The 12,029-nt window shown below is 39.1% G+C and overlaps 1 protein-coding gene across 1 annotated transcript in view; it reads right to left on the reverse strand.

Annotated features, from left to right (window-relative positions):
- Nucleotides 1-1,144: 1,144 nt before the first annotated feature.
- LOC124606756 (peroxisomal membrane protein PMP34-like) overlaps nt 1,145-12,029 on the reverse strand; it is a 70,150-nt gene continuing 59,265 nt past the window's right edge. The window contains exons 6-8 of the mRNA XM_047138806.1: nt 11,749-11,996; nt 7,599-7,666; nt 1,145-3,723 (exon numbers count right to left, since the gene is read on the reverse strand). Coding sequence (XP_046994762.1) covers nt 3,564-3,723; nt 7,599-7,666; nt 11,749-11,996 — 476 coding nt within the window. The 3' untranslated portion in view covers nt 1,145-3,563. The remainder of the gene's footprint in view (nt 3,724-7,598; nt 7,667-11,748; nt 11,997-12,029) is intronic.

Consider the following 12,029-nt stretch of genomic DNA (forward strand, 5'->3'; position numbering starts at 1 on the left):
TTAGGGCTGTCGTAGTGAACCCATTTTTCGTCCCCAGTCACAATGCAATGCAGAAATCCCTTCTGTTTTTTCCTCTGAAGCAACTGTTCACAAACACGCAAATGCTGTTCAACGCCTCCCAAGTTCCTTCTTTCTTAATCATGCCCATAGCCTCAAGACATTTTTAAATGGCTTGCTGTGTCACTCCCACTGATTGTGCCAATTCTTCTTGAGTATGATGCGAGTCTTCACTCAGCAATGTCTCCAATTCTGCATCTTCGAAAACATTCTCTCTTCCACCACTGTGCCAGTCTACGACGTTAAAATCACCATTCTTGAAGCGTTGAAACCACTCACGACACACACTTTCACTAATAGCGTCCTTACCATACTTGAGAGCATTCGATGAGACTCAATCGCTATTTTCTCCATATTGAAACAGCACAGTAACACCACCCGCAAATAACAAAAATTAGGCTCGTAACCTGACATTTTCAATCAAGAACAACTTCATTATGCAGACACAAATCAACTAATGTTTGAATGAGGTTATGTTGACCGAGGTCCAAGCAAACTGCCTGACATCTGCAATCTGTTTCTTTCGACCACTACTTACCGTTGTCGCCACCTATCCGCAAATGGCAGAAGCAAAGTTTTACACCTTGTACTATACCTTATAAACAGAAATGCTGTATCTAACCTTGTAATATGTAAGGCATAACACCAGTCCCGTGTCATTTTACTCTCCAAAATACGAATGGTATGTCTGGTCAGAACCTCTTAACATTGATGTCATTTGGACCAATTTCTGCTTAGTAATTTGGAAGGAAGATTAACATTTTATTGACAAGAAGGGGCAGAAACTCTTAATAGGACAAGGCTGAAGAGAAATGTACTTTTGAAAACCACCATCCCTGCAGCCACTTTTATTGATTTAGGGAAATCTCAGCAAACCTGTGGAATCTTGAACCCTGGTCTTGAGCGAGTGAGTTTAGTGCATTAATTGAACCACCTTCCTCCATATAGAATAAATATGCTCTGGAGACTGGAACCTGTGTAGACTTACTGTGTCTCTGGGAAGCAGATTCTCTTTACCCCCCTCCATCATTTAGTTGTTGCTGATTATGTAATATATCATCCGAGTCTAGGACACACTATGTGATTATTGGTTTCAAGGAACAAATATTTTAATGAACAAATTTATCTGTACAAAAAAATATTTATACATGGCAGAGTGTCAGCTGCTGTTTTATCTGCAGCTGTAGTGTGATATGGTGAGATAATTATTACATGAAACATTATTCACAAATATTTTTAATTACAGTAAATTAAAGCAAAGTAAAAATCACAGAAATATGCTCAATGGCAACACAATCACAGTTTTATAGTCTCCTAATTGAACAGAGACAAAATAAATGGATGTCTGCAAAGGTTCAATAAATACAATAATGCTTTTACAGGGATAGTTTTAAGTTACACAAGATACAGTCCACCCTCTATTTAGCTGACATTAAACAGTAGCTTCTTTCATCACTGTAATATAAGGAAATATAAAAAACTTAATCTACTAAAAGCAGTATTGTCTTACATATTCATTATTTTTGATTCAGTGTCAATACTAAACACAGAGAGCTGTCATATTCCCTATTTAATATGTACCATGACACAAAAAGATTAAAATATTCATCTGGTTTCACAATGTTCCAGTTTCGAAATATGGAAACTAATAAGACCTTGTGAAACTAACATATGTTCAATATAAGAGTTATACTAATGTGATGAATCATAGTGACATACTTAGTTGTCTTTCAATACAGTTCTTGGGCTAAAATAAGCTTAGACTGAGTGGCACAAGAGTTGCCTCTCATTGATAAAATAAGGAAGGAAATAATTTTTACGTAACACTGAGAATTACTTTTGGAATTTCAGACTGATTCCGAAGGTGTGCATACTGATGAGAAGAAATAACTATAGGCTTAAAAATGTTAAACTATTTCCTACTTTGTCATATATGAAATGACTTTTGTGCTCTTCTGTATAATGTTGTGTTGAATTTCCATTTTGTTTCCCTGAGACCACCAGAGAATATTCATGTAATAAGTCGCCAATCGAGTAGTAACAATATTTCTTAAATTTCCACATAAAAATAGGAGTACCCACAAATCACCACAAAGGGCAGTGCTAAATCTGGAGCAATAAGCTGTAAGACAGACAGCCAGTACTTCAATGACTCACAGTCACTTTTCTTTTTCAGTAATAGATTACACATTCAATTTGAGGAGTAAAAACCAAGGTGGTTTTGATCACATAAAGCATCTGAAATAACAGTGGGAATGGGAATTTTTTTAGAGAGCAATCTTCATCTGCTGTAAGGAGGAAGCATTGCTATATATAATGTGGCTTTTTAAGAATGAGTGGTTCTGAATGTACATTAGTACACTTTTATGCTAAAAATAGATTATATATCTGTAATAGAGACACAAATACCAACCTTTCATCTATTATGGAATGATTATACAGAGATGAAACTTTGGCAGGCATTAAAATGTATGATGCAGGGCATGTTGAATGGTTAATTATATGGTTTGTGTGAGCTTCAAGTGTCACTGGAAATAACAAAATGCTGAATTACACAGGCTTCACCTCACACTCTGTTCCCCACCACAAATATTCTACTTATGGCACCAGCAAGTCCCTTCAGATCTTTGAAGCCTTCCTTGTTAACTACATAGCTCCAAGCTCTCCGTCTACCACATTAGTTTTTTTCTGCAAGTAAGTGAATGAACATTTGACATTTTGGATTTTTACCTCCATTTCATGTGTAGGGAATGCATGTATTATTCTAACAAAATCAACAGCAATATTCTGCACTGCAGTGTAGAATGGGAAATGAAACTCCCCTAGTCTGATTTGGCCAACACAGACATGGAGAACACTAACGAGGTTAATCTTAGTATTTGTCATTACTGAGAAATTAATTTCATGTTAATCATTTTTATAACTTTATCTCTGACATTTTCTTGTTCTTTGTAACACACTTCTTGAAAATGATCTCATGTCTATGCTACTGGGTTGTACTTGTGAGAATAATACTTAATTTTCGACAGAAGAGGACGTTCTACTTTCTTTGATTTCTCTTAATGACAGAGGTAAAAAGGAAATTCATATAAAAAATTAATATAACCAATACAAAATCCTCCAGTGAACAGATAGGCAAGAGTATTGTATGACATACAGTAAGAGTGTGCAGTGAAAAGACAGACAAAAACACAGTATGACACGAACAATAAGAGAGCTAATGTCATGGAAATACTGCAACTTTCAATGATCACAATATTATCTATAAGAAATATAAATCATTACAATTTCATTAGCAAGTGTCACAAATACTTTTCTGATCACTACACTCATACACCACCAAAAGAAATAAAGACTGCTTAGCACTGTCATACATACAAGAGGATGTCTTACATGAAATGCCTACTCTTTGAGTGTTATTCATTCTAAAGATTACTGGCCTTTGGTATTCTTAGGTAAGACAGACTAGTATCTACACCGAATTCTACTCTTTATAAACCATTTTCCTAATGATTTCTCTTAATTACTGTTTGTTGATGACTTAACATCAACTTGAAGACAAATGCTGCAATCTTCTCATATGTTGCAAACATAAGTGCAGCAGTTAAAACAGTCTGAAGCAGTTTAGATTCCATTCCCTTGAAGAGTCCACCAACCCCATGTTTCCTACCAAAAGATAAACAGTGGAAGTTAGTAACAATGCTGTAAAATGTGCCTGCTTTCGTTTGGTAAGTCACATCATCTTTGTTTTTAGGTATATATATAAAAACAAAGATGATGTGACTTACCAAATGAAAGTGCTGGAAGACACACAAACGAACACAAACATACACACAAAATTCAAGCTTTCGCAACAAACTGTTGCCTCATCAGGAAAGAGGGAAGGAGAGGGAAAGACGAAAGGATTTGGGTTTTAAGGGAGAGGGTAAGGAGTCATTCCAATCCCGGGAGCGGAAAGACTTACCTTAGGGGGAAAAAAGGACGGGTATACACTCGCGCACACACACACACACACATATTCATCCACACATATACAGACACAAGCAGACATATACAGAGGCAAAGAGTTTGGGCAGAGATGTCAGTCGAGGCGGAAGTGCAGAGGCAAAGATGTTGTTGAATGACAGGTGAGGTATGAGTGGCGGCAACTTGAAATTAGCGGAGATTGAGGCCTGGTGGATAACGGGAAGAGAGGATATATTGAAGAGCAAGTTCCCATCTCCGGAGTTCGAATAGGTTGGTGTTAGTGGGAAGTATCCAGATAACCCGGACGGTGTAACACTGTGCCAAGATGTGCTGGCCGTGCACCAAGGCATGTTTAGCCACAGGGTGATCCTCATTACGAACAAACACTGTCTGCCTGTGTCCATTCATGCGAATGGACAGTTTGTTGCTGGTCATTCCCACATAGAATGCGTCACAGTATAGGCAGGTCAGTTGGTAAATCACGTGGGTGCTTTCACACGTGGCTCTGCCTTTGATCGTGTACACCTTCCGGGTTACAGGACTGGAGTAGGTGGTGGTGGGAGGGTGCATGGGACAGGTTTTACACCGGGGGCGGTTACAAGGGTAGGAGCCAGAGGGTAGGGAAGGTGGTTTGGGGATTTCATAGGGATGAACTAAGAGGTTACGAAGGTTAGGTGGACGGCGGAAAGACAGTCTTGGTGGAGTGGGGAGGATTTCATGAAGGATGGATCTCATTTCAGGGCAGGATTTGAGGAAGTCTTATCCCTGCTTCAGAGCCACATTCAGAGTCTGATCCAGTCCCGGAAAGTATCCTGTCACAAGTGGGGCACTTTTGTGGTTCTTCTGTGGGAGGTTCTGGGTTTGAGAGGATGAGGAAGTGGCTCTGGTTATTTGCTTCTGTACCAGGTCGGGAGGGTAGCTGCGGGATGCGAAAGCTGTTGTCAGGTTGTTTGTGTAATGGTTCAGGGATTCCAGACTGGAACAGATTCCTTTGCCACGAAGACCTCGGCTGTAGGGAAGGGACCGTTTGATGTGGAATGGGTGGCAGCTGTCATAATGGAGGTGCTGTTGCTTGTTGGTGGGTTTGATGAGGGCGGACGTGTGAAGCTGGCCATTGGACAGGTGGAGGTCAACATCAAGGAAAGTGGCATGGGATTTGGAGTAGGACCAGGTGAATCTGATGGAACCAAAGGAGTTGAGGTTGGAGAGGAAATTCTGGAGTTCTTCTTCACTGTGAGTCCAGATCATGAAGATGTCATCAATAAATCTGTACGAAACTTTGGGTTGGCAGGCCTGGGTAACCAAGAAAGCTTCCTCTAAGCGACCCATGAATAGGTTGGCGTACGAGGGGGCCATCCTGGTACCCATGGCTGTTCCCTTTAATTGTTGGTATGTCTGGCCTTTAAAAGTGAAGAAGTCGTGGGTCAGGATGAAGCTGGCTAAGGTAATGAGGAAAGATGTTTTAGGTAGGGTGGCAGGTGATCGGCGTGAAAGGAAGTGCTCCATCGCAGCGAGGCCCTGGACGTGCGGGATATTTGTGTATAAGGAAGTGGCATCAATGGTTACAAGGATGGTGTCCGGGGGTAACGGATTGGGTAAGGGTTCCAGGTGTTCGAGAAAGTGGTGGGTGTCCTTGATGAAGGATGGGAGACTGCATGTAATGGGTTGAAGGTGTTGATCTACGTAGGCAGAGATACGTTCTGTGGGGGCTTGGTAACCAGCTACAATGGGGCGGCCGGGATTGATTGGGTTTGTGAATTTTAAGAAGAAGGTAGAAGGTAGGGGTGCGGGGTGTCGGTGGGGTCAGGAGATTGATGGAGTCAGGTGAAAGGTTTTGTAGGGGGCCTAAGGTTCTGAGGATTCCTTGAAGCTCCGCCTGGACATCAGGAATGGGATCACCTTGGCAAACTTTGTATGTGGTGTTGTCTGAAAGCTGACGCAGTCCCTCAGCCACATACTCCCGATGATCAAGTACCATGGTCGTGGAACCCTTGTCCGCCGGAAGGATGACGATGGACCGGTCAGCCTTCAGATCACGGATAGCCTGGGCTTTAGCAGTGGTGATGTTGGGAGTAGGATTAAGGTTTTTTAAGAAGGATTGAGAGGCAAGGCTGAAAGTCAGAAATTCCTGGAAGGTTTGGAGAGGGTGATTTTGAGGAAGAGGAGGTGGGTCCCACTGTGACGGAGGACGGAACTGTTCCAGGCAGGGTTCAATTTGGATAGTGTCTTGGGGAGTTGGATCATTAGGAGTAGGATTAGGATCATTTTTCTTCGTGGCAAAGTGATACTTCCAGCAGAGACTACGGGTGTAGGACAGTAAATCTTTGACGAGGGCTGTTTGATTGAATCTGGGAGTGGGGCTGAAGGTGAGGCCTTTGGATAGGACAGAGGTTTGGATTGGGAGAGAGGTTTGGAGGAAAGGTTAACTACTGAATTAGGGTGTTGTGGTTCCAGATTGTGTTGATTGGAATTTTGAGGTTTTGGAGGGAGTGGAGCTGGAAGTGGGAGATTGAGTAGATGGGAGAGACTGGGTTTGTGTGCAATGAGAGGAGGTTGAGGTTTGCTGGAAAGGTTGTGAAGGGTGAGTGAGTTGCCTTTCCGGAGGTGGGAAACCAGGAGATTGGATAGTTTTTTGAGGTGAAGGGTGGCATGCTGTTCTAATTTGCGGCTGGTCTGCAGGAGGATGTTCTGAACAGCCGGTGTGGATGTGGGAGAGGAAAGATTGAGGACTTTTATTAAGGATATATATATTTACACATTTTTTTAATTAAGAAAATTAATTCTGGTATTGTAAAATAAAGTTTCTGTTACAGTATTTGTTTCATTGTGTACATTGTGCATGCTACAGCTAACTGTTTAGTGACAATAATACCACAAACCAGTGTAACACAAACTTTTAGATAATTTGCTACATAAAGAATACTAAATACACCAAAAAATAACAGTTGAACTGTCCAAGAAAGTGTGTTTGAATTTATCTCTGGGCAAGTGCAATTCTGTAAAACATTTCAACGATGTTTCAATAACATTATTTGGGGGGGGGGGGGGGGGGGGAAGGCTGATCACTTGTTGGAACTACTGCTCTATTGGCTTTGTAATATTGATACATTACAAGTGAGAAGTACAAGAGGTAATGATATTTGAATGATCAGATGATTAATGTTTTATATCCTTCAGAAGGCTGCATGCCAATTTCAACCACCACCACCTTGCTCCTTGAATAGTGTAGACTGAAAGTCATATAGTCACTTTTCCCATTCCATACACCACAGAAATATCAAGTTTCAAACAATCCCCACCAAGTTACCAAATTAAAGCTTCTTAAATATTACTGCTTTTAATTTATTAAAGCCACAGAAATGTGCATCAGCATCCTATCTAGTCATATGTTCGGTATGATGTGTTTTCAGCTCCAAACAGTTTACTATTCACATTCCATAACTCATTTGAAATTGCTAACAATATTGCTTTCAGAGCACCTGTGAAGTCTCTTTCTTGGCTGTTCTCAGTTCTTATATAGGAGCATAGGACAGTAGAGTTGCATTAACTGTGGTAACAAGAAGCATAATTCTTACCTGAGTAAGTATAAAGTCATTTCAATCATCCCAGCATCAGAAGTCAAATCTTTGAAATTGTGCCCATGCTGCAAAATGAAATTAAAAAAAAGTGAATTCCTTTGAAGAGCCACTGCAATCACAATTTTTTCAAATTTCAACATTTCCTGCTGCCCAGTCACACTCTTCTTTGGAGTATCAGAACAAAGGAAAGGCTAGTTTCTTACTACAAGTAAATTTTCAAATAAACAACAATAAATAATCTCCAACAGACTATTTTCTATACACCTGTCAGGCAGACAACTATGCAGACATTCTTCACGGGATAGTCACTTAAGTTTTCCTGAGACCTATGGCTGCTACAATACGCACCTCAAATGATGTAAGCATTGTCACTATTATTTCTGACCACCCATATCTATTTACAGCTAATTACTTTCTTACTGGGTGTAAGAATCATCTAAGCACAAGAACAGAATAAGCTGTATTGGCCTGAGGAATTTTGAATGATATCTTCATCCCCAAGATATTCTGATTGCAATCTTATTTGGAATGCCATTCAGCATCAGAGCTCACAAATCAGCTTTGTCATAATATTCAATAATCCACTGATCAGATTGTGGAACTTTAGCGCTATACAACTCTGAAAATACAACATCTTTTAGAATTTGTGCAACAACAGGTGCAACTGTTGGGCATGAACACACTACTGCAAATGATGATTTGGTGAACAGTTTACACTTTATTACACATGATTCTACATTTTTAATTGCAGACAAATACAAATTGAATTTTCTACTCTGCATGTGAAAACAAATTTTGAAAGACAAGGCACTGGTTCTTACTGGGCAAAAATGTGACAGGAAATCATTTTGATGTTATTTAAGTGGCCATCCCAGCATAGGAATCCTTGTCTGGCCCACAGTTTCCTTAAATCACTTAAGACGAGATTGGAATGTATTTGCCTTGGTGGCAAGGAGCAGCACACAGCGGCCAGATTCCAATGATTTAGTATACTGTATCACTTGCGTACTAAAATTTCTGTAATCCATCATCTAGCTTCAGATATTATCTGCAATAAGAAAAATTCAAACGATTCTAACATTACTGTGCAAACTCCGCAAACAGTCTACTTATCTAAGGAAACTGATAAAAGGCTAATAATTACTGGTGAAGTGGGGGGGGGGGGGGGGGGGGATTGAAGTTGACCAGTACAGTTATTAATAAACTACTTTATTGTTGATCACTCTATGCCCAGTCCTAGAGAAAGAAAGAACCACAGAAACATTTACCTTGTTTCGTTTCAGTTTAACAAAAAGGGCAAATATACAACTGAGAATACTAAAAAGCTAGACAAATTAGGTGCACTGATCAGAAAAATGCCAAGTAATACAAATAAAATATATGGGTAATAAAGCTGAAGCTGTCCTCCAACTGAAGGTTGGTTCAAACATCATAGTGCTTTACTAGACGTGGCCCTATTGGAGGTGTGTTACTTTTGCATTTCTCAAACCTCTGAACTAGGTTACAGGCGGTCTTACACTATAACCTAGACTTCAAATCATGATTGTTGCCAGACATGAAAGAAACAATAAGGGACAGAAAAAGTCCTAGGGCCAAACAATGACAGTGTTAAGGACCCTGTAGTGTGCAGCCTGTCACACACCACGCCATATATTTAGTAATGTTATGATGGAAAGGAAAGAAGTGGATATTCACCAAGCTGCTATGAATAAGGTACAGAAAAAAGTTAGTATTATAAAGAATAATAGCTTACACAAAAATATCTGTCTGGATCATACTTTATTTATCCACACAGATTATCCATTTCAGCCTACTGATATCATTGGATCAAAACACAAGGTAAAAATTGCCAGCATGAACTTACACATTGTACATTAAAGTACTATTTGACTTGATACATTGTATTTATTTTTCCCTTGTGTTTTGGTCTGACAAGTGCAGTCTGCTGAAATATGTAATCTACATGGATAAATGAAGTGTAATCTAGATAGTTAGATTTGCATAAATGCTTCATAACTGTTGCCGATACCTACAACGACTTTCTACCAACCACTACTATGAATAATAAGGTAGTAAGTGCAGCAGTAATTAACCTACACATAGGGTCTGGAAATACATCTGACTTCAGAAATTAAGATCTGGATGAGAAAATAATAAACGTAGTAAGCAGAAGGGATATTTATAGCTAATTATTTTTTGTCAGTATAACTGTTAAACCTTTAAAACATTATGATCATTGTAGTGCTACAACACGATTTTAGATAGTAGATATGAGAATGAGAGGACACACAGCAAAATCTGGAAGCAAGGTGGTGTAGCATTCAGATGTCACACAAAGTAAAGGTAATTGGCCTCAGATTTTCTTTACTAGCATAGAGAGGGGAAAGAACAAAATAAGTGAGACACAAACTCTTTCACAATTTGATAGGAAAAAAAAAAAAAAAACAGGAAGAATTTTAGGGAAAGAAACACAATGCAGGATAAGAGATGATGGGAATTAACTATAGACCAAAACTGTCAACTGCCACATCTCTCAGAATAGAAAGCCTGAATCATAGAAGAGTATTGCATTACAAGTTGGACAACTGCACTTTAATCCTGTAAAGGCAGCTGCTCAGATGGATAATGGCAATGTACCAATTTCCAAAAGTTTTTGTGTTTTGACTGTTGGTGTTTTCAGATCTCTAATAGAACTGATTACTTTATGTGCATAATATTTCTTTGAGTGGCCCAATCTTCTTCAGGCACTCCTGAAACTAGTCTTATTCAGCCTTGCTGCCTAAACTACGACCATATGTGAGGCAATATTGAGGTCACACCCTTACTGACAGCCAAGTTTGATTCCAGTACCCTGTCTGTCCTTTGATCCACATTTGTTTTATCCTGCCAGAGCCATTTTTCTGTGAGATGCTCATTTTGTTGGTGTCTTCAGGATGAATTGACCAATGACATATTAGTAAATTTAGTGCCGAACCTTAGACCTCTGTCCTTGTTCATTCATTTCACTCCCACTGAAATGAAGGCATTGTGACATTACATTAAGAATGATCTAGAGACCCGAAAACCAGGCTCATAGCACATTCCATGCCACTGTGGGACATCAGGTATGAAGGAGTTCAGCACAGCTGAGAAGAGGTGCAAAGAAAATCAACAGCATATCCAACTGAAATGGCCGAACAAACTGAATGTCAAGGAAAAATGCCTTTAGTATCAATACGAAATATGAAGCTGCTATCATGGCACATTGTCCAAATATCTGGCTCAGAATAATTACAGATTCTATTGAAATAAAAATGGTGGAAAAACTCAAACAGGATCAGAGGTTTCAAGTTACACAAAGATTGAAGCTGACATTCAATTTATTACAATCTTGTCAATCAGCTGCTAGTAGTTTTGATCTATTACTCCCACTTCCACATCCTCTCACTAATGTATAACTAATTGATCAGCAGTGTGTAATGGCAAAGAAGCTGATTAAAATTTATGTTTCAGGATATGTTCTACAAACCACATATGGTGCAGTATTAACAAATTTATCTCCTCGGTTTACTGTGTGTCCCAACGTCTAGCAGAATGGTATTTCCTTAAAATGTTTCAAAAGACACAGATGGCAGATTCTTAATGCTCTGATTCTAATATTTTTAAATTATGCATGTTACAGTCAGATAATGTTAATTTTAATTGGTTCAAGACTATTTATGGAAAATATCTAGAAAATATGAAAAATATTGTCTTAGTAACCATTTGTTTTCGAAAGAATACACCACCATTTGACAGTAAATTACTGAATTTTTCTTCTGTACAATCTAGATTTCGGCTTTTATGCCATTATCGAGTACAAAGCTAAAAGTTCTTAGACCGTTAACAAGTAATATCTTGTGAAGTCAGCCCAAAGCCAACTGATTTCATTGTACCAGATATGACATGTTAATGGTCTAAGAACTTTTAGCACTGTACTCAAAAGTGGCATAAAAGCCATAATCTAGATTGTACAGAAGAAAAACACAGTAACATTAAGCCAAATGGCGTTGTGTTCTTTCAAAAAATACTGTATGACTATGGTTCAGTACCATTAGAAACTTTTTACTTGTTAACCTGTTTTATAATAATAATAATTATTATTCTAATAACAATATTAACACTTTACCCTAAGTTTCGTCTGCACAATCTGAAGAGGGTAAGTCAATATTGTAGCAACAGCTTTTGCCACTGCTCCCATAAGAAAATAGACCCAACCACTTGTTTCTGTTGGTCCGTACACGGCTCTCATGTGCCTTTTCAATGACTCGTACACCATAAACTGAAGAGCAGGGTTCACAACAAGTAATAATGAAGGCAGAGCACCACTCCATAACGACCCCACACCTTCATTGCGAGCTACTCTCATGAGGCCATCTATATAAACAGAAAAAAATAGTTAGTACTGCT

This window comes from Schistocerca americana, chromosome 3, assembly GCF_021461395.2.
Source record: "Schistocerca americana isolate TAMUIC-IGC-003095 chromosome 3, iqSchAmer2.1, whole genome shotgun sequence".
NCBI classification, from domain to species: domain Eukaryota; kingdom Metazoa; phylum Arthropoda; class Insecta; order Orthoptera; family Acrididae; genus Schistocerca; species Schistocerca americana.